Raw genomic sequence first — 26522 nt, forward strand, 5'->3', positions numbered from 1 at the left:
GGAGCCAGAGGCCTTACACTGGCTTAAGCCACCTGTCCTCCCTCCCGCCTCCGTTACCTAATCTCCTTCCATTCTTCCCCTTGCCCATTCCTCTCCTTGGTCTCTTTGCTATTCCCCCACTCCAGTGAGCATGTTCTCACGCATATGCTGTTCCCTCTGTCTGGAATGCTTTTCCCTGAGAACTGCTTCCTTAAAGTCTCTGCTCTAATGTCGCCTTCCCAGTGAAGTTTTCCCTGACCATGCTATTTAAAACTGTACCCTCATCTCCAGGCTTCCGTACCCATTTCCCTGCTTTATTTTTCTCCATAGCAATTAACACTGTTGATAGGTTGTATATATTTATTCTTATTTATTTGTTGTCTGTCTCTCCTTATAGAATGTAGACTCCAGAGGGCAGGGTTTGGTTTTGGATTTTTTTTTTTTCTGTCATTCTGTACAGCATTTCCAGTGCCCAGGTCAATCTCTAGCATGTAGGCAGGTGCTCAATAAATATTTATTGAAAGAATGAATGAAACTAGACTCCCTCTGCTTTCTTCCATTTGGAACTTTGAGACTTGTAACGGACTATTTTCCCCAGTGGGGACCAACCAACCATTATAAGACTTCGGAGAGGCAGAAGTGTTGAGCAAAAGCCCTATTTCTGTAGCCTGCACTATCTACCCAAACTGTCTTTCAGTGAGGGCCAGAAATGGTGCAGGTCAGACCATGTGTAGGTTGTCAGGGGGCGTGGAGGAATTTGGCCCTTGTCGTCCGCTTCTCTTTTCTGGATCAGGGCATGGGGATAAAGGAGTACAAAATTTGGAAAAGCAAAAACCCTAAGCAGGTCTTCACAATCACTTAATTTTAGGAGTATTTGTCTTATTTAAAAAATAATAGTGATTTTTCTGGGGGGGAAAAAATGGAAGACTGTCCTTCCAACGAAAATGGTGAGAAAGGTGGGCGTGAACATGAGCAAGGCAGGTTTGAAGATAGGGAGGGAGATAGGTGTGGATGTGGTCCGGCTGTGGGGAGGCAGACCATGCGGAGGCAGTCATAGGGAAGGCAGGCTCACCCCTTATTGTATGTAGTGAGAGTTGAGGCTTCCCTTTCACTTCACAGAGCAAAGAGAAGGCTTTGAGGTATCAACAACATGGGCTACTGGGGTAAAGAAGACAAAGAATCTGGGTCTCCTGAACATCGAGAGGCATCTCTCTGCTGTGGACTAGCCAGTCTCCTCCAGCTCCAAGAGGTCATCCACATATTCCAGAACCTCTCCCTGTAAGAGACAATAGGACACTAGTGTTAGGTGAGCTACCTGACTTTAAAAATGCCAGTAATGACGTGCCTGGGTGGCTCAGGCATTAAGCATCTGCTTTCGCTCAGGACATGATCCCAGCATCCTGGGATCGAGCCCCGCCTTGGGCTCCCTGCTCTGTAGGAAACCTGCTTCTCCTTCTCCTTCTGCCTGCTGCTTCCTCTACTCTCTCTGTGTCAAATAAATAAATAAACATCTTAAAAAATAAAAATAAAAGTGCTGGTAAGCAGAGACTGTCTCTAAGATGCCCCTGCTGGCTGCCTGTGTGGGCTGGAGCAGCCCTTCTCCACTGCCCTTGCGCCCAGAGGACCTGACGTCCCCCTGGGAGGGATGTGGCTTCCCCTCCATGTGAACGTGGAGTCACGAGCTCTGGAACCCCCACGGATGGCCCGTGGGAAGCGGGCAATCCAGCCACCCACTTAAAGACTTGCTCAGTGCCCCCTCTTCTGGGCACCCCCAAACCCTTAGCAGTTATTCCACAGGAATACTCTCTATCTGTTCCCCTTCTGCCTTGATCAGCAGACCTGAGCTTCTCCAGGACCAGCACCTGGGTTGCTTTTCTCCCCCGGAATGTGGCATGCCGAAGGTGGGAAACCTGCTAACGGAAGAATGATGGAGAGAATTCGTGAGCAGTGCTGGTGTGCTCAAGCAGTCACTCCCTTTACAAGACAGTCTCCTGGGTACGGTGGGACCCACTTGCCCACTGTCAGGACTAGGAGCCCACCTGCTCCCTCCTTCAGCAATCAGCCTTAAGCTTCAACCTGGAATAGCCCAGCATACTTTCTGATCTCCTTCTCCGCATTGATTTCTCTCCCACAACACATCTGGGCCCAGCTGATGCCACCCATTCTCTTAACTGCCAAGAATGAGTGAACCACCAAACAGGCCAAGTCCTGCTCCCATGAGGGTCAGCCCCAATCATACCAACCACCCCTGCAAAAGCTTGGCCTCCTTCACAGAAGTCACCATCTCGGGCCAAGTCACCATCCCAGCCTATTTGCTCTATCTGATATTTTAACACACTTCCCATTAGAAAAATCTCAGCATCTGAGGATAGTTAGGAAATCTCCCAAGTACACAAGACACTAAAGGGAATCTTATTATTTTTACCAAATACATCTACCTTGTCATGCCTGAGATTAGAAACTGAAGTTATGGAAGTGGAAGACTACTGATTGAAAAAACGATGTTCTGGGGTGTCTGGAGGCTCAGTGGCTAAGCGTCTGCCTTCGGCTCAGGTCATGATTGCAGAGTCCTGGGATAGAGTCCTAGAATCGAGCCCCGTGTGAGGTTCCCTGCTCAGCGAGGAGCCTGCTTCTCCTTCCACCTGGCTCTCTTTCTCTCTCGCTCGCTCGCTTTACTCTCTCTCAAATAAATAAATGAAATCTTTTAAAAAAGAAAAAAAAGAAAAAATGATGCTCTTTGGTTGCTTTCTGGATCCCAAAAGGAAAACACAGTAGAAGGATTGTATGTATGGCCCTGACAGCTGTCTCCAGAGTTACTGTTTCCTGCTGTGTGGCTGCTGTGACATGGGGATGATGGTATTGTCTGCTCTTAGCTCACTAATAAGTACCCAAGACAATACAGATGAAAGAAACACAACCCCCTCTGTGCCTTGTTAGAATGGAGGCACCAAGAGCCTAGCTCAGATCTGCTTGGGGAATGCACCCATTCCCCAGCTGTTGGAAATGTCGATTACTGATGGCTGATAGCTGCCCCTTTTCTGGACAACTGATCTTGAATAAAAGGAGCAGCCCCACCTGGAAGCTTAGACACCAACCCCTCTGGGCTGCCAACAACCAAGGACAGAAGGATAAACTGCCTGTAAAATGCAGGAAGAGCTCTGTGGTACAATCCATGCTCCAGAACTCCTGTGGGATCAGGCTAAGCTTGACTCCAGCTGAGACCATACATCTCCGTGGCTCCTTCCCTTACCCCTCACTTCTCTCCTACCTGAGAGCACTCCCTCAACAAATCACTCCTGTAAATGATCATCTATTTCTCTTAGACATTCCCAAATCAAACAACCATCAGAACCTGAAACTTGAAGCACCTATTTCAGCCTGCTTTACAAAGTTTCTGAAACCGTAATAAGCGTCTGCAAAATTTTTAACCAGTGTTGTGCGAACTTTCAGGAGCTCTTACAACACATTTCAACCCCAGGAAGATAATAATAAAGGAGAATGCCCTAACTTTAGCCCTAGCTAAATCGTATTGATGTTTTGTTTCAATGTCGTATTTTGTCCTTTGGAAATTTTAAAGATTAAATTAGGAATTTTATTATATTGATGATACTTTGTTTTAAATAATTACTTGCCATAATTTGATATCTAGAAAAGAAAATAGCTTGTTCTTTAGAGATGGATTAATTCTTTCACAATTCTAAAGCTTTGATTAATAAGTTAATTTCTTCCTGGACCTCTGACAGATTCTTTTTTTTATCTTGACTGTGTCAAATCCAAGAATACTAGGAGTTTTAAAGTCCAGAATAAGCCTGGTGTTCAACAGGTGATTACCAACTAGCTGTGTAACTCTGAGCAAGTCACTCCACCTTTCTAAATTTATCACCTCATCTGTGACATGACAGAGCATTTCTGAATATCATAAAAATTCTCTTGTTCTAATATCTATGATTTTTTCTAAATATATTGTCTTTGTACATCAAAAGCATTCAAAATGTTCATAGCCCTAGACCCAGGAATTCCACCCATGGGAATTTATCCTAAGGAAGTGACCAGAAAAGAAGTAACCAATTTAGTCATAGCTATGTTATTTGTGAGAGAAAAAAGTTGGAAGCAACCTAAAAGCCTGCAAAAACAAAAAGCTTTACTTTAAAAAAAAATGATACCTGGGAATATTAGTCATTAAAAAGTCATGTTTATAATAAACATTAATAAGGTTACAAAAAACACACAATCCGCTCAGTAGGCGCAGAAGACAGCAAATGACAAAATTCAACACCACTTCATGTTAAAAATACTTGACAAACTAGGAAGAGAAGGGGAACTTTCTCAACCTGACAAAGGGCACCTACCAAAAAAACACACAGCTAGCAACATTCTTAATGCTAACACAGAATGTTTTTCTTCTAAGACTGGGAACAAAACAAGGATGTCCACTCTCCCCACTTCTATTTGACATATTAGTGGAGGTTTTAGTTAGGGAAATTAGCAAAGAAAAATAAACAAAAGTCATCCAGATTGGAAGAGAGGAAGTAAAATCACCTCTATTCATAGGTAACATGAAACCCATGTTTCATGTAGAAACTCCTAAGCAACACAGTCACACACACACACACACACACACACACACACCTGCATGTGCATGCACACACACACACACAACTATTAGAGTAAACAATTCAACAAATTTGCAGAATTGCAATATCGATACACAAAAATCAATTGTATTTCTACATACTAGCAATGAACAACTGAAAAGAAAAATGAGAAAAAATTCCATTTGCAACAGAATCAAGAATAATGAAAATTAAGAAAACATTACTGAAGAAAATCAGAGAAAACCTCCAGTAGTGGAAAGACATCCCATGTTAATGGATCAGAAGACTTATTACTGTTTAGATGTCAATACTATCTAAAGGATAAAAAAATAAATAAATAAAGGATCTTCAGATTTAGCACAATTCCTACCAAAAAATCCCGGCAGCCTTTTGCAGAAATTGGCAAGCAGGGGTGCCTGAGTGGCTCAGTAGGTTAAGCATCTGCCTTCGGCTCAGGTCATGATCCCAAGGTCATGGGATAAAATCCCACATCTGGCTCCCTGTTCAGTGGGGAGCCTGCTTCTCCATCTGCCTGCCACTCCTTCTGCTTGTGGTTTTTTTTTTTTTTCTCTCTCTCTCTGTATCAAATAAATAAATAAAATCTTTAAAAAGAAAAGAAAGAAAGAAATTAGCAAGCTGATGCTATAATTCCTATGGAAATGCAAGGACCCAGAATAGCCAAAACAACCTAGAAGAAGAATGAAGTTGGAAGACTCACATTTTCAATTTCAGGATGCAGTTCAAAGCTACAGTATTCAAGACAGTCTGGTACTGGCATAGGGATAGAAATATGGATCAATGGATTAGAATTGAGAGTCCAGATATAAACCCTTACATTTATGGTCAGTTGATTTCCTACAAGGGTACCAAGACAATTAAATAGAAAAGAAAATCTTTTCAACAAATGGTGCCGGGACAACTGGATATCAATATGTAAAAGAATGAAATTGCACTCCTACCTCACATGATATGTAAAATGAAGTCAAATAGATTGTAGAACTTTTTTTATAAAAATCTTTAAAAAAGAGGAGTAAATTTTCATGATCTTGGATTAAGTGAGAGTTTCTTAGATATTGACACCAAAAACACAAGCAAAAAAGAAAAAAGAAATTGGCAAGCTGATACTGTAATTCATATGGAAATGCAAGGGACCCATAATAGTCAAATCAACCTAGAAGAAGAATGAAGTTGGAAGACTTACACTTTCAATTTCAAGATGCAGTTTCAACCAGATACATTGGATCTCATTAAAATTTAAAACATTTATGCTTCAAGACACCATTAAGAAAATGAAAAAGACAACCCACAGACTGCAAGAAAATATTTGCAATTCATATATCTGATGAAAGACTTATAACCAGAATATATAAAGAACACTTACAACTGAACAATAAAAAGACAAGTATCCCAATTAAAAAATGGACAAAGAATCTGAATAGACTAGACATCTCTCTAAAGAAGATATACAAATGACTAATAAGCTTATGAAAAAATGCTCAACATCATTAGTCATTAGGGAAATTAAAATCAAAACCGCCATGAAGTACTATTTCACACCCACTAGAATGGCTATAATAAAAAAGACCAGGGGCGCCTGGGTGGCTCAGTGGATTAAGCCGCTGCCTTCGGCTCAGGTCATGATCTCAGGGTCCTGGGATCGAGCCCCGCATCGGGCTCTTTGCTCAGCGGGAGCCTGCTTCTCTCTCTCTCTCTCTGCCTGACTCTCCGCCTACTTGTGATCTCTCTCTCTGTCAAATAAATAAATAAATAAAATCTTAAAAAAAAAAAAAAAAAGACCAACACCAAGAAGTGCTGACAAAGATGTGGCAAGTTGGAAATGTCATACACTGCTGGTGGGAATGTAAAATTGTGCACCCACTTTGGAAAACAGTCTGGGAATTCCTCAACAATTTAACTAACTACAGAGCACTATCTGACCCAGCAATTCCACTTCCACATACATAAGAGAATTTAAAACTTTTGTCCAAACAAAAACATGTGCACAAATGTTCATAGCATCATTATTCAAAATAGTCAGGAAGTGGAAACAACCCAGTGCAACTGTCCATCAACAGAGGAACATGTAAACAAAATGTGGTATATCCACAAAGTGGTATATTATTCAGTAATAAAAAGGAATTTTACATGTAACACAATATATATTACAAGATGGTTGAACCTTGAAAACATTATGCTCAGGGAAAGAAGCCAATTGCAAAAGACCACCTACCATAAGATTCTATTTATATGAAATGTCCAGAACAGGTAAATCCATAGAGCCAGAGGCTGGGGACAGAGATGGGAAAGGGATAGACAGAGGAGAAGGAATGGGAATGACTACTAACAGGTTTGGGATTTCTTTTGGGGATAATGAAAATGCCTTAAAATTCTCAGTGATGGATACACAACTTTGCATATATACTAAAACCACTATATTTTGTACTTTATGGTGTGTGAATAGTATCCCAATAAAGGTGTTCTAGAAAAACATCACAAGGGAAACTTCTCATATTACAATTTCAAATGGAAAATCTATGATATCTATTACAGTTGGGTTCATTATAAATAGATATCGGAAAATATATAGAAAACATTGGAAGTATATATCTCAAAGTATCAAGAGTGGTTTGCTCTGGACCATTAGGAACTCAGCTCTTCCTTTTTATAAATATATTTTTCTCCACTCTCCAAACTAGAGCATCCAGCCTTGCTTGTGTGTAGCCAGCACTCCTTCCTTTGCAGCGTCCTTGGGACCTTATGTCAGGCTCTGCTTCTTAACCCAACCTAGGACTCAGGACACAGTGATCACTTCCTAGTCTATAAAGCCTTTCCACATGCAGTGTGATACTTCATTTTCCCAACCCTGTGAGGTCAACATTGTTAGTCCCATTTTATAGATGGAAAACCAGAGCTCTGGGGAATTTAGTGCCTGCCAGTGATGGGTCCACCCCACGCAAATTTGTGCATGGAAAGCAAATTCCGTGATCATAACTTATTTCAAAGTGCTCCACCAAAAACCAGGGCAGTGGAAAGAGAAGACCCAGAGGCCCTGAGTTCACAGAACTTTCCTCTCCCCCAGCTCTTTGTCTATGAAGTGAGGGTCAGGCCAGCAAGTCCCTCACTGCCTTAGGAAGCATGCTCTGGTTTGTTTCAAACACATCTCTCTAAATACCCCCAATACTCCATCAGCAGTGGAGTCTTTGTCAAAAAAGGAGTCAGCTGAGGGGCACTCAGCTGGCTCAGTCAGAGAGCATGTGACTCTTGATCTCGGGGTCATGAGTTCAAACCCCACACTGGGAATAGAGATTACTTAAATAAAAACTTTAAAAAAAAGAAAAAAGGAGGCAGCTGAATGAGAATCAGGAATTTCAAGCAATCTCAGAGAATGAGAAAATGACTCACAGCAAGTACTAAATTTACAAAAAGAAAAAAAAAAGAAAAAGATAATAATCATAACCCAGAAAAACTGGGATGAGGCTTTCCAAGTGTGTTTGGAGCACTGAGTCATTGAAAATCCACTGCATTTTTATAAAGTTAAAAAATTATCACTGGATGACTTCAATGATAGGTTCCTCCATATTCACCTTCAGGAAATGTGGTGCTATGTATGACCTGGGTTTCCTAGAAAGCTGTGATCCCCCCTCCAATGCTCTTTCATTAAAACGCCCACAGAAATTGTATTTCTCAAGGTTCCCTTCTCTTTCAGGGATGGCTTGGCCTTCCAGTGATTTCTGCAAAGATGTGAGTAATATTTTCTCTTAGCCAGACATGCGCTCAACATGAAAACTTACCTCATCATCATCCATTATATTTTCCTTCGCAAAGTCATACAGCTCTTTCTGGAGTGTAGTCACATTAAAGAACTGAACGGCTTCCTGTTCAGACACAAACACAGAATAGTTTCTATGACCAACCCTTTGATGTCAGAACTGGAGGAAGGGGGAGACAGGGTATGAACTTTTTTGGGGGGTGATGAAAATGTTTAAAATTGGACAATGGTCATGGCTGTAAAACTCTGTGACTCTACTAGAAACCACTAAACTGTACATTTCAAAAGCATGAATTTTACTGTATGTAAACCATATCTCAATTGAAAAAGGCCAACCCCAAGTTAGTGAGAAAGTGAGACAGAAAGAGCGAGTGTGTGTGTGTGTGTGTGTGTGTGTGTGTGTCTATGTTGGCCAGGGCATGAAGTGTGTATGGCAAACTGGGACAGCATATAAAAATCCCAAGGGAAATACAAGTTTAGGGCAAAGACCAACTAGAAAAGATCTTTTAAAAGTAATATATAATCTGTGGAGTTCCCTGAAAACAAACACATGGAAAGCTGAGCTTGTCCATCAAATGAATTAAATGATGGTCCATCCATAAAGGAATCTATCTTGGAGGTGTTAAAAAATAAGTAGGTATATAAGTGTGATATGGAAAACGTTTCTGATGAATTCTTGGAAAGACAAAGCAAGTTGCACAACAGCAGGTAAAGTGTGACCCTGTTTCTGTAAAAATAAATAAATACAAAAATAAATAAATACAACAACCCTAAAAACCCACGACTTCAGGGCGCGGGTTATTCACAAAGTCTGCAAGGTGGGGAAAGGTACTTATTTCACGGCCTCCCGGGCTGGGCTTCAAGCATAAATAACACCTGTGCTCAAAAAATTGAGTGTGGTAGATAATCTCAAAAGAGTTCGCAACAGGGCTGACTTTCAAGAAGCTAGTTTCAAGAAGTGTATCTTACTCATACTGTTCACTTATAAACCCAGAAAGCAAAGATCTCCCGTGGAGCAGCGGGTAGAGCTGTATATACAAGCTGTATACACGAGCAAATGCATAGCTATAAGGCAGACGGTAAAGAAAAAGTGTGGGATTTTGAAGGAATTACATTTTCTAAGTAAAACTATTTTGTAATGTTTGACATTTGTAGTTTTTACTGATTTAGGAATCAGAATAGAGCAGTAAAATGTTAAAAGACCACAAAAACCCACCCAGAAAAAAGGGGTTCCCCTTCATTTCTATAATAATGCTTTCCCCTAAGAGGCAAAGCAGTCGCCTAACGGGAGAAGGAAGAGGCCCGCAAACGTGGTGCCCCGCGCCCCGCCACCTACTGGTCTGGGCTGGAAATGCTCATCTGCGAGGCCCCACTTGTCCCTGTGGTACTGGTAATACACCAGGTTCTGCCGCATGACCTTGTCGTCGTGGTCAAAGAGCAGGTAGCTGACCGCGCAGGGGGCCGCGTTCTTCAGGTCGTTCACTGAGGCCGGGGAGAAAAGAGGCGCAGGAAATCAGCAAACCGTGCCCTGAAGTTCCCCTCAGCCGCACTGGCTTCCTAAAAAAACATCCACGGGCAAGCCCCTTCTCCACAGCCCCTCCTTGGGAAAGCCTGTGACCGGCCAGAGCCATCCCTGGGTGGGCCAGGCACAGACTGGGTCTCCACAGCAGCCGGGAGTGGTTCTGAAACATGGGATTTCTCATTAGGTAGATGCCTTTGCCGAAATGTCTACTATGTTCTACTTCAGGCTCCACTGACCTGAGCGGGGAAGGCTGAGTCCCCTGGACTGTCCTGGGGCTGAGGGATGTAGGGAGGAGATGCCTGGGTCCCACCTGGATGGCACCATAATCCCCAGATCCACGCAGCCCTCCTACAGCTAGCCTAAACCTAGAAGACGCAAAGGATGGTGGGCCTTCTGGGCTGGAAGCGAGGTGAAGTCACCCGGTATCGACGTCTCCTTAGACTTGCCCCACCTATGACAGCACCTTGAGCACAGGGGATCTGCAGGCGTTGGGATTTGTTTTGGAGGTGGGGGGCAAGGGGAAAGAGGTGATTAGCCGCAAGCCCTTGGGTATTTATCCTGGCACATGACCCTCCAATTTTAAAGCTCTAGTTAGCCCGAGTAACCAAAACGTGGGTATGAATAAATTGTGCCACCCAGTGGCTGTCTCCTGTAACAACGACCCTAAAAACCCACGACTTCAGGGCGCGGGTTATTCACAAAGTCTGCAAGGTGGGGAAAGGTACTTATTTCACGGCCTCCCGGGCTGGGCTTCAAGCATAAATAACACCTGTGCTCAAAAAATTGAGTGTGGTAGATAATCTCAAAAGAGTTCGCAACAGGGCTGACTTTCAAGAAGCTAGTTTCAAGAAGTGTATCTTACTCATACTGTTCACTTATAAACCCAGAAAGCAAAGATCTCCCGTGGAGCAGCGGGTAGAGCTAGAGGTTTTGGTCCATAGGTATCTACAGGTCACAGCCACCATCTCTGATAGGCAGGGCAGAGCGTGTGAGGATTCCAAGGAAAAGTGTGCTGCCAGAGCCTGGATATATCTGGAACACTTCTAAAGGCCTAGTGCTCTGGCTTTGCACAGGCAGAGCCACGCCCTGCTCAGAGGATTAGAACACCTGCTGGATTCTTTCCCTTTCAGAGTCCAACATGGTGTCTTGCTCAGGAAAGTGCCAAAACAGGTTTTCAGGAAAATTAAATAAAAACACCAGCTTATCAAACAACAACAGTAGCTTGTGTTTTCATCCACAGAAAACTTTTATTTCTTTTTTTAAAAGATCTTATTTATCTGAGAGAGAAAGAGAGAATGAGCAGGGGGAGAGATAGAGGGAGAGGGAGAAGCTGACTCCCCGCTGAGCAGGGAGCCCAACACAGGGTTCAATACCAGGACCCGGGATCATGACCTGAGTCAAAGGCAGCTGCTTAACTAACTGTGCCACCCAGGCGTCCCAACAGAAAACTTTTAAACTATAAATCCCAGACTGGCAAAGTGTTGACAAAAGATCAAGTTGGATGATGGGCATACTATACAGTTCATTATACCATCATCTCTAATGTACACTTTACATTTTCCAGAATAAGTTTTTAAAATATACACGACTTTCTATAATTCTCATTAAAATAGGGCTCTTCCAAGCATGGATGAATATAAACACAGAGTTAATACTAAGTGGGGATAAGTGGGGGAGATGGGAATGGGTGCTCTGCTTTGGGTGTTTCTCTGCACATCTCTGAGATGCTCACTTTGCTGTAACAAGCCTATAAGTCTTTTCATAAGAAAGTGCTAATTGATCACTTAGACTGAAAAAGAGTGCTCTTCATAAGCAAAACACTGCCTAGGAGAAAACTGTCCCCTTGTCATTAGAACGCAGCCAAATAAATAGTTGCTGGGGACCCATCGTGAGCTTGGTGCGTCTCATGTGAAAGCATGTTCCTAGATTATATAAAATAAGACTTGGGGTGTGTGGGTGGCTTGGTCGTTTGGGCATCTGACTCTTGATTTCGGCTCAGGTCATGATCTTGGGGTGGTAGGATAGACCCCATATCAGGCTCTGTGCTGACCATGGAGTCTGCTTAGGATTCTCTCTCCCTCTGCCTCACCCCCCACCCCAGCTCACTCTCTACACCCCACCCCACCCCTCACCAAAAAGAATAAGACTACTCTTCTCTATGCTCAATAATCCTTTACCTAGTACCAGGATTACAGTGGCAAATAAAATATCCCTGCCTCTGCACGGGAAAGGACACCTGCTGAAGACACACCTCACCCTCCTGTTGATCTAAGGAACGTCCCAACCAAGGGACATTTCAGGATATCTCATCGCATCCTTAGATGAGGTTCAGGCTGTCATACTAGCAGGTTCACTACTGAAAGGGGCAAGTTCCCCTACTCACAAAGCTCTGCTGTAAATGACAGCTACAGGGTCTTCTCAGGAATAATCCTGATGAGCAAAGTTAAATACAAACACACACACATATAGAAGAAAATTTTTTTCTTTCTTTTCTTTTTTTTGTCCCTTTTCTAACCTTCAGCAAGAGGCACATCTTTCAGTCCTGAAGAGGATAGGAAGGGAGATAAAAAGGCAGGTGGCTATTGCAAGAAGAGGAAACTCAACAAAGAACATAATAGCCACAGTGGGGAAAGAGGGCTGTGGAAGCCAAGGTCATTGGTCCTTTGACAGCATATCCCTGAGTCCCCGAGGATACCTATCCCTGAACGGGAAGGATCCTCCTGTGCTTGCCACCGCAAGGTTCCTACCACTCAGACAACATCAGTTATGGGGAGAGGAGGAAGGGGCAAAAAGAAAGACTCTGAAGTCTCAACTCTGACGAACTTTCTCTTATATTTGTCTCCCTTCGACTCCTTGGAATGTTCTGATAGATTAACTCGAATTTCAGGCCCAAGAAGGACAGAGTGGAATAAAACTCAGTCTGGAAGGGAAGGCTGATGATAGGGAGGAGATAAGGTCATGTGCTAGTGTACAAATACCCTAAGAATTCTACAGATATCAGCTCACAAGGTTAGAACAATTATCTCCAATTTACAGATGAGGAAACTGAGGCACGGAGAAGCTAGGAAGTGATGAAGCGGAAACATAAACCGAGGTGGTCTGGCCCCAGGGACTGTGCCCTGAATCACCAGGTCTTGCTGGCTGGCTTTCTGTGCAAAGCACGGCACCAGGGCTGTCAACACAACCTTGACGAATTCTCTCAACAACCAGTGGTAAGTGTTGTTACCCCCGTTTTTTACAGATGGGGAAGCTGAGTCTCAGGAGAATTAAGGACCTTGCCTAAGAGCTGGTAGAAGATAATTACTTACATTTGTAATAAGCAAACTGCAAGTAATGATACATGGTGGCCACAAATTTCTCCACTGGGTAGCCTCCTATAACGGGTGTGAGGTTCTTTTCACACTGTAGTTTGCATTCCAGGACCTCTACGTAATGATCTGAAAGAAGCCACACAAATTCTCAGAGCAGCACATTCATCAGCCTCTCAGTATTCCTGCTGCCCCACTCGGTGATCCAGGTAAAAGGTAAAGATGATATGGGGAAAATACTTGCAACACTTATGATGAAAGGGCTAAAATCCTCAATACATAAACTTCCCTAAAACAGTAAGAAAAAGGACAAACACCCAATATAAAATGGCCAAAGGATGTTCACAGAAAAGAAATCATAAAAATGGCAAAGACACATTGTGAAAAGATAAACCTCATTTGTCATGAAGAAACACAATCCCACCTAAAATATTTTAAATTGCTAAATTTGCAAACAACAAAAATCCCGTTTTGTTGAAGTAGGGTTGACACACATGTTACGTTAGTTTCAGGTATACAACATAGTGATTCAACAAATCTATGTATTTTGTTGTGTTCCCCATAAGTGTAGCTACTGCCTGTCATTTAAATGGGCAAACTTTTAAAAATTCGGTAACACCCAGTGTTAGGGAGAAGATGGTGAAATTTATACTCTCCTATTCTGTCGGTAGAAGCAAAATATGAACACATTTTTTGGAGAGCCATTTGGCAAAATGCATCAAAGGTTAAAATGCACATATCTGTTGGCCCAGCAGTCTACTTCTTCTTTTTTTTTTTTTTAAATTTCTTTTCAGCATAACAGAATTCATTGTTTATGCACCACACCCAGGGCTCCATGCAATACATGCCTTCCATAATACCCACCACCTGGCTCCCCCAACCTCCCATCCCCAACCCCTTCAAAACCCTCAGATTGTTTTTCAGAGTCCATAGTCTCTCATGGTTCACCTCCCCTTCCAATTTCCCCCAACTCCCTTCTCCTCTCTAACTCCCCTTGTCCTCCATGCTATTTGTTATGCTCCACAAATAAGTGAAACCATATGATAATTGACTCTCTCAGCTTGACTGATTTCACTCAGCCTAATCTCTTCCAGTCCCGTCTATGTTGCTACAAAAGTTGGGTATTCATCCTTGCCCAGCAGTCTACTTCTAGGAAAGTTTCTTTAGACACAGCCACATAAAAGCACTGTTGCAACAAGCAGACCTGGAAATAACCTGACTGCCAATCAACAGGTGATTAATCAAATATGGTACATACAAATAGTAGGAATCTAAAAAGCCATTAAAAGAGAATAGGTAGACCTAAATATAATAATAGAGAAAGACATCAAAGACTACATTTCCCAACCTCCCCTGCAGTTGGGTTGGCGCCCTATGATTAGTTGTGCCAATAAAATGTGGATCGCAACAACTAATGAAAACTACTTCCACTGCTTTCAGGACTGATCACTAAAATCCTCCCACATGAACCACGGCCCCTCCCTTTCCTCCGTTTGTGCAGCTACCGGCAAAAGATCCAGGATGATGGTACACATTTTGTTGGCCAGACTGTAGATGACAGGTACTCTCACACATTTTTGCTAGGAAACAACATGGTAACTATAAAATACTAAATAATTTACAAAGACATTTTCTCTTTGAACTACCAATCCAACTTATGTTGACTCTGAAAACACACCTCCACACTTAGCCAAAAAAAAAAAAAGGCCTAAAGTTCTCCACTGAAGTATTACATGTAATAGTAGAAGATTGGCACAAACCAAATGTCCATCAGAGAGTTGAATAAACTGTGGTGCCTCATTCCTCCCACCCCTCAGTGGAGTAGTCAGCAACAACAAAAAGAATGACTCTCTCTATGTGCTAGCCAGGATATATTGCTAAGTGAAAAAAACAAAGAACAGAACAGTGTATAAAGTATAGTACCTATTCAGTGTGAGAAAAGCAAACCAAAAAATACAGAGAAATAGATGTACATATATACAAACTTTATAGAGAAAAAAGAAATCAGGCAAGAATCCTCAATATCTGCTCATTTGCTATGTGTATGGTCATAAGGGAGGGGATGAATACAATTTGATGAACAGCAAATTGTCCTCATCATGAAGTATTTTTTTCCCAAATTATTGATTAGTATCAAAAGGAAATATAGTATTGCTGAGAAGCTGGGTACTGGAAACATTTTAACCAAATGCTTAAAAATCAACATCACCAGTAAGGGGCAAACAGGTACCATGCACATCTGAATGGGATACCCCGAGAAGCATACTTCTGTAATGTTCCAGCCCAATGTGTACAACCTGAATATAACAGGAACTCATACTGAGGAATATTCTATAAAGTGACTGGCCCATGTTCTTACCCATTTTTTTAAAGATTTGACTTATTTATTTGACAGAGAGAGCACAAACAAGGGGAGCGGCAGTAGAGTGAGAGGGAGAAGCAGGCTCACTGCAGAGTAGGGAGTCCAGTGTGGGGCTAAATCCCAGAACCCCAGGAGAAGGACCTGAGCCGAGGGCAGATGCTTAACCGACTGAGCCACCCAGCCACTCCTAGCCTATATTCTTAAAAAAATATGAATGGCATAAAAAAATATGAATGGCATAAAAACAAAGGCCAAGGAACTGTTCCAGATTAAAGAACACTAAAGAAAAATGACAAATAAATAGGAAACATGATATTGGATTGGACTGTACCAGGAAAGAAAAAGTTGCTAGAGGGCATTTATGGAATAAGGGGCAAAACTGGAATATAAACTATGGATCAGATAAAAGTATTGTCTCAATATTAAGTTGCCTGAATTTAATAACTGCATTGTGGATTTATACAGAATATTGTTATTCTTAGGAAATTTACTGAAGTATTATGGGGTAAAGGGTCATGATGTATGCAACATATTCTCAAGTGGTTCTGTAATAAAAATAATTACATACACAAATCCAGAGAGAATGATGAAGTAAATGTAGCACAGTGTGAAAAATTGGTGAATCTGGATAAATAGCTTATGAGAGTTCTTTGTACTACTCTTGCTACTTCTTTATAGGTTTAGATTACTTAAAAATAAAAAATCAAAATAAAACTGAAAATAAAAAAATTATTTTAAAATAAAATACAAAAATTTTAAACAAAAATATTCTCAATTATCCATCTATCTACATATAAAGATATAGAGATATATCTTTGGTAGATCAAAGATAAACTGATCTTTGCTTATTTTTGTAGGGAAAAAAAAAACCTTATAGGGGTATAAGCTGGAAGGTAATAAAAATGGTTACCTTTGAGGTGAGTGGAATGGGTAGAAGAGATGTGGATAGAAGCAAGACTTCCTAATAACTGTCTGTAACTCCTTCCTCCCCTTCAGCCTAGGAAATAATAACTCCACTACTAGTAGCCCGAGGGTACCATTTTCCCCTTTGGGGTTCACTTTCACCCACATTTCTATGAACAAATCCATATTGAGGTATCCTTATGTATGTCCACCATCTATCTCCAGTCAGGACCCTGACTATACAGAAGGAGACTTATTTTTTACAGTGTATCCTTCTGTGGTTTTTCACAGTTTATACTATGTGCATATATGTTACCTATTCTAAAAATATAATAAGGTCCCAGATTAAGTATAATTTAGGTGAGGTGAGAGGATTTCACTGAGGTAAGACTCTAGTCAAGACTGCCTGGGTTCAAATCCCAGCCCTTCCCCAGAGAACAATAAGCACAGTACTTAACCTCTCTAGGCCTCAGCTTTCCCAGCTATAAAATGGGGAGAATGCTAGTACCTTTCTCATAGGGTTGCAAACTCAAAATAATACCCATAAAGAGCATAGAACAGGGTCTGGCATCTAGTTAGAACATAAAGTCACTTTTTCTAGCAATTGTCTATAGTCAAAACATGGTAACTTCAAGGAAGCACTCTTTCCGTACCTCTCCTTCAGTCTGAGTGTAGGGAGTACTTCCTGACATTATAGGCATGAAGGGATGCGGGAAGGAACACGAGAACTGAGCACCAACTAGGAAGCCGTCTTCTGCCCCCACCTCCACAAAAAAAGAAAATCAACCCTGAGCCTGATCAAGCCCTACCATCCAGCTTCCAAGTTATAAGAAATACAGGGAATAGAGAACCAAGGGGGTATAGTCAGCAAAATCCAGACTGTGGGAATCTCTCAGGGGCCAATGATCTCGTTTTTCAATAACCAAGGGGAGAAAATAGATGTGGAGGAAAAACCTACTGATGATTTAAAAGGCAACCAATTTGCTACAATATTTTTGAGGCTGGAGGACATTATGCTAAGTGAAATAAGCCAGTCGCAAAAGGGCAAATGCTATAGGATTCTACTTCTCCAGGGTACCCGGAGTAGTCTCATTCACAGAGACAGAAAGCGGAGTGGTGGCTGTCAGGGAAGGAGGGGAGCTGCTGTGGAATGGATACGGGACATCCATTTGGGAAGATGAAATGATGGGAGGCTAAGATGGACAGCGGTGGTAGGGGCACGTCAGCGCGCATGTATTATACACCACTGGAATGCACCCTTAAGGGTGTCTAAACTAGTAACGTTTTATATAATGTGAGTCATGAATTGCTCTCAGACCGATTTTTATTTTTTCAAAAGCCTGCAGGGGATCTGTAACCGGGCAGGGCTGATCTGCGGGACCCCCTTTCCAAGCCTGTGCTTGACTGAACATTGTACTCAGGGATTTTTTTCAGAACCCCTGCTAAATCAAAGGCTGGACATGTGGGTTACATATTACTTCCCCAGCCACCATTCATACTGAAGCTCAACAGCTCCTCAGAGGGACACCTGGTTGGCTCAGTCAGTTAAGGGTCTGCCTTCAGCTCAGGTCATGATCCCGGGGTGCCAGGATCAAGTCCCACATTGGGCTCCTTGCTCAACGGAGAGCCTGCTTCTCCCTCTGCCTCTGTCTACCACTCAGCCTACTTGTGCTCTCTCTCTCTCTTTCAGATAAATAGATAAAAATCTTTAAAAAAAAAAGGGGGGGGGGGTCCTCGGAGTCCCTCCTGTGTGCCAGGAAGGCACGCAGATGCCACAAGACAGCTGTCCTATTTACATGTGGAATATGGCCTGCCACCAACCTGCGATGGAAAGATAGAAATCCTTGAAGTCCTTGATCTCCCTGGAGCCCTCGCAGGCAGCGAGACACTCGTAAAAGGCTTTGAAGAAATCGGGAAGGGCCAGCTCCATGTCTGTGACGGACGTCCTCCAGTTCTCGCCATTGTAGGCCCGCACAGCCCGGATGAACAGGCTCTGGAAAGCAAGGAGAGGGGGTGAAGCTCCCAAACATGAAGGTGCTGGGCCGTCCAACCGAGAGCAGTCAGACCATCGTGGAGCTCCACTCTCATTAGTCCCCAAAAAACCACGCTGACCCTAAATTGAATAGGAAGCCGCCCAGGAACTGACTTATATCTAGCTTTTCTACCCTACGTGCAATGGTACGCTTCTTATTTGATTCAAAAAGTAGGAGGTGCTTGATAATAAAATCAAATTCAAGTCAAGAAAAACTATAGTAACAGAAATTAGGGCACTGGCTGCCAAAGGTCAGGGGTTGGGACAAAGGTGTGATAGGAAAGGGGCCTGAGGGAACATTTTAGGGGAGATGAAAATATTCTGTGATGTGACTGTGATGGTAGTCACACACTCGCATACCTTTACCAAAACTCATTGAATTATACACTTAAAATTAGTCAATAAATTTTAAATAAGTTCTACGTCAATAAAGCTGGTTTTTACAATTGAAACACAGAAGAGATATATACGCTTGACAGCGGGCGGCAGACACCCTTCCCCCAACAGTTAAGTATAAAATAGGAATGCCAAGCCTTAGTACTAATTCCTGGAGAGGGCAGGCATGTGCCAGATGGTGGAATGTCAAGACACTTCTGCTAATTGCTGACTGGACCAGATAAAAGATGAATAACTGGGCTGAGGAAGCCGCTGGGTCTCACAAGAAATGAGTAAAGATCTCAGGTACATGCACGACCCGGCTCACCTGGGGGGTCCTGTGGAAATAAGCACGCATGCTCCACCTGGAGTTCTTATTCAGCTGCTCCAGGATGGAGGTGTCTAAGGACCACCCCTCGGACCTGAACCCCAAGCATCACGTGTCAGATAGAGAGGCTGATCTCCCTAACCTCCTGAGCATGCAGCATCCCCCGGAAATAAGGCAGGCAGAGAACCGAACCGCATGCCCAGAGGCTGGGAAAACAAGCAGCAAGTCCAGGCAGCTGGCTCTGCAGGAACCGCTGGGCGGCAGCAAGAAGCAAACCACACCTGGAGACGGAAGCCCTGGGCACACAGTCGGGCAGCCCCAGCCCACCCGGCAGGACTCCGAAGAGGGAGAGAATGGTCTAGCCCACCTGCAGTTAGACGCAGTGCACTGACCACGAGCTCTCAGCTCTGCTCCCCAAGCCCAGTGAAGACCACAGTGAAAAAGGTTCAAAGGCAGAAATCCTTTTCACTGAGAATGAAAAAGGGGCCAGCAATAGACAGGACATTTCAACAACTTTTGCAAGGACCGAAAGCCAAATTATCACAGAGGAGGGTCTGGGGGAGAAGTGATCCCCCCACCCGCCCCCACCATGCACTACACTACGTCATACACCTGTCGGCATTTGCAGGCACTAGCAACCACAGAGACTGGTGCTAGGCACAGAAGAGAAAGCAGGGCCAAAAGTCTGAACAGCATTGTTAGAGCCCCAGGTTTCCTTGAACACCCACCTGTCCACCCAAAGGATCATACCTCCCAAAGGCGCTCCTCACCAGAGAATGGAGATTTATTCTAGAGACTCCATCTATAAGGGCTGGAGGGTCAGGGATCAGGCATAGCAGAGTGGGGGTTGAGGCATGAGGCTAAGAACCAAGAAGCAGATAGTCTCTGACTCAGCTGTGAGGCCCCCACCGCTCTCCCCAGACTGGCTCTCAGATATGGGTAGACAAGCATGGTATTTCACGAGTCCTACAAGAGCTTGGAGAATGCTTCCCTAGAAAACTGATCAAGACTCTGTACTCTGGGGGCGCCTGGGTGGCTCAATGGGTTAAGCCTCTGCCTTCAGCTCAGGTCATGGTCTCAGGGTCCTGGGGTCGAGCCCCGCATCGGGCTCTCTGCTCGGCAGGGAGCTTGCTTCCCCCTCTCTCTCTGCCTGCCTCTCTGCCTGCTTGTGATCTCTCTCTCTCTCTATGTCAAATAAATAAGTAAAAAATAAAAAAAAAAAGACTCTGTACTCTGTATGTGAGGGTCACCACCAATGACAATGTGAGCTTGCAGTCTGGCTGCATGACAGGTGACCCTAAAGTTAGTCCTTGGCTGGGATCTATCAGCTCCTCATGGATACTTCCAACATATCCCTCTGGTTTTTTTTTTTTTTTAAGATTTTATTTATTTATTTGACAGACAGAGATCACAAGTAGGCAGAGAGGCAGAGAGAGAGAGAGAGGAGGAAGCAGGCTCCCTGCTGAGCAGAGAGCCCGATGTGGGGCTCGATCCCAGGACTCTGGGATCATGACCCGAGCTGAAGGCAGAGGCTTTAACCCACTGAGCCACCCAGGCACCCCGCATATCCCTCTGTTTTTTAACCATGCCCTAAGCCTTCCCAGGTACCCATGCCCCTGGCTACCAAACTCAGTAGGTCTGAACAGTAAGTGCTCAAAGGAGTTAGATGCTTCCTCATTCATTCCCATCAGACTCCCCTTCACAGATGCATAGATTTCAGTACCCTCTAATCTGTCAAGTCAGTCCTCCAAGACCCTCGATTCCCTTTCCACCTCAGTACATATGTGTGTGTGTGTGTGTGTGTGTGTGTGTGTGTGTGTGTGTGTAAAAAGATGTGTCTTCTAGTTTCATCAGAAATGGAGACTTACGCTCCTGTTTCTTGTGTTTCTGGTCATTTTTGGATGATATCCAAGATATGTGTATATTCCTCTATCTTAAAACTAAATGATCCAATGACCTTCTTAAAAAACAAACAAACAAACAAACAAACAAACAAAAACAAACAAACAAAAAACCCTCCCTCCTTACAGAGGGAGATAGAGTAGGAGTGGAAGGGTGCATAAAGGGAGAGGGAGAATCCCAACCAGACTCCCCATTGAGAGAGAAGTCTGACCTGGGGCTCAATCGCATAACCTTGAGATCATGACCTAAGCAGAAATCAAGAGTCAGACACTTAACTGAGCCACCTAGGTGCCCCCAAATGACCTTATTTCTAAAATACAGCATTTAAAGGAAATGTGTCTTTAAGTGCCTCATAGAATGTAAAATCTCATTCTCAAATGGGTCAACTGTGCTAAAAAATCAATCATTTCCATTGTCATAAAACTCAACAACGCCACCAAAAATCATTAGAGGTCCTGGGATGTCAATAGCTATTCATCAAGACCCGCTTCTGCAGCCACTCACACTGCAACTGGCTGGCAGTATAAAAACCCAAATATACCTCGTATGACTTCGTTTCCAAGTCCTTAATGTAGTCCTCGGCATCGGGCAAGCTCTTGTAATACGCCATATTTCTCTTCATCATTTCGTCATCAGGGTGCTTCAGTAGAAAGGTGTGAGCGGCAGCAATGGCTTTTGGAAGATTATTCGCCTGAGTACAACAAAGAAAGGGGAGATCTGCTCAATGGAGGATGGGCAGTGATTTTTGCAAAACCTTCAAGTAACTCTGTGTTTCAACACTATGCTTCCAGATGAGGGTTCCGTGACTTCCATGGCCCATCAAGACTTGCACTCTCTTGCCCTCTAGCTTCCAGTGGGGTTCACCAGTGAGGAGCCCCAGTGGAAGCCTGAAGGAAGGCAAGAGGGTAAAGTTGCGTTACTTATCTCCTCGCTCCCTCCCTTCAGTCATCTTGGGCCACTACTGGCCCTTATCTGAAGGTCACAGCTCTTCTCGAGGTGGCCCTCTCCCTCCTTCCTGCTTCCTGGAACCGTCCTCTCCTGAGCCTTTTTTGGCCCCGGGGTGGGGGGTCACCTCCCACCATTACTAGCCTTTGTAAATAACCACTTTTCAACATTCCTCCAATTACCCAGTGGGACTACATCACAACTTTTCTGCTGGAAAAAATATACTAATATTTTCCAACATATAAATATATTGGAAATATATATAATATATAAATATACATAATATATAAATATATAAAAGTATATAAATATAAGTATATAGAAAATATATAAATATATAATCAAATATATATAAATATGTATAAATGTATCATATATAATATATAAATATACAAATTTACATTTATATATTTATATATAAATTATTTATTCACTTCAACTTGGGCCCTGCCCTCTGGAACATGGAGCTACATCTTGGCAGCTAAGCCTCCGACAGAAACCCAGGCAAGTTTTGGAGAAAGGGACTACCCTCCCAGGTGCTCTAGAGAGACAAGCCACCTACATGAGAGGACCCCAGCCACCTATCAAATAAGCCACTCCTAAATCGGCCTCAGTGTGTAGCAGGAGCAGACAGCTTTGTCTCCCACACCAGCCTACAGACTGTAGGTGCCTGGGGTGGGTGGGGGGGTGTATATGCATACCTCCAATCATGTCCTCCTCCACCCCATACACCGAGATTGACAAGAAAAACATCGTTAAGGCAACAGTGACACCACCTCAAATCACTTCTTCAGTGACTTTCTGTTGAAGCAGCTAAGATCCTGGCTTCCTAATAAAATCTCGAACCTTTCCTGTCTTTTGGGAGATCTCAAAATACCAAGACAGATGGTATTTCACTGACTTCTAAGTAAGTGATTATATCAAGTTCTGTTAAAGGTTTTAAAGAATAGCTGTGACCATCCTGATGTTTGAGGCCACCATCATGAAGGAGAAAACCTTTGCCTTCCGGTCACATTAAGTAAAATACTCTTCCCCTCCTCCCTATATCACTTGTTTCAAATTCATCTGTAGATGAATCAGCTTCTACTAGTCTCCACTTTTAAAAATAAAACATTTCCCCCTTGATTATATGACTCAAATTTGGTTCAGACTGTATCTGGCAAAAACTAGGCAAAAAAAAGAGAATTAAAGGAGTTATTTTTGTTAAAACATAGTCCTTTAAGAGCCAGCCATCATTTTTCAATGTCCTGGAGCTTTATTAATCTTATCCCCCGGTTTTATTTTAAACTATTTTTTTATTGCCAGGACAAACATTAACAAAAGTGATACTTTATATAAAGATATGAACACAGAAATAACTCAGCTTTTCACCTACTTGGGGTTTTGTGCTATTGTACTGTTCTTATGAATGCAACCTAAGGTGGCTCTGTTTCAGAAATATGAAAAACAGATCTTGCAATCCAAAGACTCAAAGCAAAAAGCAAAAAAGCAAAAAAGAAAAAAAAAGAAACAAAGACTCAAAGCAAAGTTTCAAACAAAACAAAACAACTTCTACCTCCAGAGTCTGGAATGCGCCCTGAATCTATTTTTGTAGTCATGAAAATGACTACAATATATTCCCTTAAAAATCATTTTCAATTAGCTAAAGTAGAAACTGGACTTTGAGAGGGCTTTCTTGGCAAAAACTGGTAACGACCCGCGAAGTTAAAGTCGCTTTATCCAGTTAGGGCATTCAGCCCATTCTTAAAACTTGAGGGTCCGCAGAGAAAGGACTCCAAGGATCAAGAACTGCCATTTGTGGCTATTTTTAGCCAGCAATCACAGAGTTTAAGTAGCCACAGAGGAGTATGACAACTGTGTTAAATTCCAGATCAAAGGGCCGAGAGCGCCAACCTTGATGAGTCACAGCGCACTGTTCTGCTCCTCCAGGCCGGTGTGTGCTCCCGACAAGCCCTGGCCCTGGCCAGGCCTCAACTTCCTTTTCTTTAAAAGGAACTAGTCGGCACCTCAGGTCCTCTTCCCCTCTGTTACTGAAAGTCGCCACTTATTTGAGAAAAGGGGGTTTTAACGGTATGCACAGAAATGAGGAGTCTGTCTTTCAAATAACAGGTAACATTTATCAGGCACTGCTGGGTGGTTGACGCTCTGTGTACGTATTCTCTGCCCCCAGAATAACCCTTCTAGATAAGCATTTTCATCTCTATCTAAGATGAAGAAGGGGGGACAAGATCTGGAGGCGTCCTTTGAACGCTGGGTGGGAGCAGGCTGCACGGGGGAAGGCGGTGCGAGGCCACCCCAGGCGGAGGGGCGGGGCCAGGCCTGGGGGCGGGGGCAGGGGCCGGGCCTGGGCCTGGGGGCGGGGCCGGACGGGCAGACTTGCCTTGAAGTAGGCGAACTGCAGGAACTTGTAGGGTTCACGGCGCTGGAAGTCGGCCAGCACTTCGCGGCTGGGCTGGGACTGGCGGAAGGCTGGCAGGCCCTGCTTGCAGCGCTTGAGGCAGTGCGCGCGGCGCAGCAGGCCCCCGAATAGGCGCAGCTCGGGGTAGTGGGCGAGGCCGGCGGCGGGCTCGGGCTGGGGCACCGCGCTGCAGTTGCGGTGGCAGAAGGCCTCGCTGTCGCGGAGCAGGCGGTGCAGCCGCAGGCTGATCTCCAAGTAGCCCACGCTCTCCGCCCAGTGCTCGCCGCTGTATTGATCCAGCGCGTGCCGATAGGCCGACTCCAGCGGCATCAGCTCGTCCCGCGGGAAGCTGCGGAAGCTGTAGCGCTCGTACTGGGCGCGCCCGCAGCGCAGCACACAGCCCGCGCACAGCAGCGCCAGCAGCGAGGCGGCCGCCCGGCTCCCCCACTCCATCGCGCCCGGCGGAAGGAAGGAAGGAGGAAAGGACGGAAGGGGACGAGAAGGCAAGGAAGGCGGAGGACTGCGCTACGCGGCGAGCCCCAGGCTTGGGAGGCGGGGATACCAGCCTCCAGCCCGCCCCGTCCTGCCGGCCGTCCCCACCCAGCGGGGGGTCCGGGAGAAGCTCCCGGCTCCGGGAGGGTGCCGAGGGGGTGCTGCGCTGCCCTCTGGTTCTGCACGGTCTAGCCCGAGCTCCCGGGCTCCACTGTTCATTTGTTTGGAGTTGGCAGTCTGCAAGCGAGGCGCGGCGCTAACGATCACAGCACAGCTTAAACTTTCTCATCACTTTGAAGACTCGTGAAAGCACAGATTTCTAGGCGGTGCTCTCGGAGTTTTTGACTCAGCAAGTCTGAGGTGAGGGTCTGAGGATTTGCATTTCTAACCGGCACCCTGGTGAGGCTGCTGCTGAGGGTCCAAGGCCTGCACTTTGATAACACTGCCAACGACCTTACATTTCAGTGAGAGAGGAAGAAAAAATAGAATTAATAAGGATGTCAGTGGCACTTTGTAAGCTGTTTAGCTGATCAAGTTGAAGATGAGTCTGCGATTTTACCCTTCAGAATATGATCAAGAAACTGTATGTGTGCCTCAAAAGATACAGATGGAGTGTTAAAACAGAGCTGTTATTTTCCTAGTTCTTTATACTTTTATTTCCAAATAATTTGCAGAAAAGTTGCAAGGATAGTACAACAACTCCTATGTATCCATGATCCACATTCACAAATAGCTAATATTATGCCAGTTCCTTTCTTTATATTTTTTTCTGAATCATTTGCGAGGAGGTTGCGTATATTAAGCCCATGTGACCCTTAATCTTTCAGTTTGTAGGTCCTAAAAACAAAACTAGACAATGATCAAATCCAGGAAATTTCATGTTAATAGAAGAATTTAATCTAAATTCCCTATTCCAGTTTTGTCAACTATCCTAATAATGTCTTCTATGTACATTTTCCACCCCTCTGGACAGGATGCTGTCCAGGGTCATATATTGTATCAATTTGTCTTCTCAATGTAGTGGCCTCTAATCTTTTAGCGTTTCTGTTCTTCAGGTTTTCTCATTATGCCATTGACATTTTTCAAGAATACAGTTCAAAACAATGCAAGCCACTATACAACTAGTAGAATGGCCAAAATCCAAAATACTGAAAACGCCAAATGCTGACAAGGATGTGGAGCAAGAGGAACTCTTATTCACTGCTAGTGAGAATGCAAAATGGTGCAGCCACTCTGAAAGACAGTTTGACAGTCTTACCAAACTCAACATACTCTTTCCATACCATCCAACAATCAATTGCACTTGTTAGTATCTATTGAAATGAGTGCAAAATTTATGTCCACACAAAGACCTGCACAGAAATGTTGAAGGAGCTTTATTCATAACCACCAAGACTTATGGGCGCCTGGGTGGCTCAGTGGGTTAAGCCGCTGCCCTCGGCTCAGGTCATGATCTCAGGATCCTGGGATCGAGTCCCGCATCGGGCTCTCTGCTCAGCGGGGAGCCTGTTTCGCCCTCTCTCTCTCTGCCTGCCTCTCTGCCTACTTGTGATCTCTCTCTGTCAAATAAATAAATAAATAAAATCTTAATAAAAAAAAAAAAGACTTGGAA

General features: G+C 43.8%; 1 protein-coding gene across 2 annotated transcripts; it reads right to left on the reverse strand.

Moving 5' to 3' along the window:
• Positions 1-325: 325 nt before the first annotated feature.
• LOC101676190 (cartilage associated protein) lies at positions 326-24958 on the reverse strand. 2 transcript variants are annotated; one of them, XM_004774189.3, is made up of 7 exons: positions 24401-24955; positions 21617-21766; positions 18260-18431; positions 13174-13302; positions 9680-9825; positions 8366-8449; positions 326-1255 (listed from the first exon to the last, which is right to left on the reverse strand). In XM_004774189.3, exons 1-7 carry the CDS (start codon positions 24869-24871, stop codon positions 1202-1204), a joined length of 1206 nt encoding a protein of 401 aa, XP_004774246.1. In that variant the 5' UTR covers positions 24872-24955; the 3' UTR covers positions 326-1201. The 2 variants fall into 2 exon arrangements, with proteins under 2 accessions (XP_004774246.1, XP_004774247.1); XM_004774190.3 differs by lacking the exon at positions 13174-13302 and having other exon boundaries at positions 24401-24958.
• Positions 24959-26522: the final 1564 nt, after the last annotated feature.

Source organism: Mustela putorius, unplaced genomic scaffold, assembly GCF_011764305.1.
Source record: "Mustela putorius furo isolate JIRA1106 unplaced genomic scaffold, ASM1176430v1.1 tig00003834_pilon_pilon_pilon, whole genome shotgun sequence".
NCBI lineage: Eukaryota > Metazoa > Chordata > Mammalia > Carnivora > Mustelidae > Mustela > Mustela putorius.

Coding starts and splice junctions, on each gene's coding strand:
- LOC101676190 (XM_004774189.3), bottom strand. CDS start 24,871: ATGGAGTGGGGGAGCCGGGCGGCCGCCTCGCTGCTGGCGCTGCTGTGC. Junction 21,767..24,400: donor TGCAGTTCGCCTACTTCAAG/GCAAGTCTGCCC, acceptor TGTTGTACTCAG/GCGAATAATCTTCCAAAAGC. Junction 1,256..8,365: donor ATATAATGGATGATGATGAG/GTAAGTTTTCAT, acceptor TGTCTCTTACAG/GGAGAGGTTCTGGAATATGT.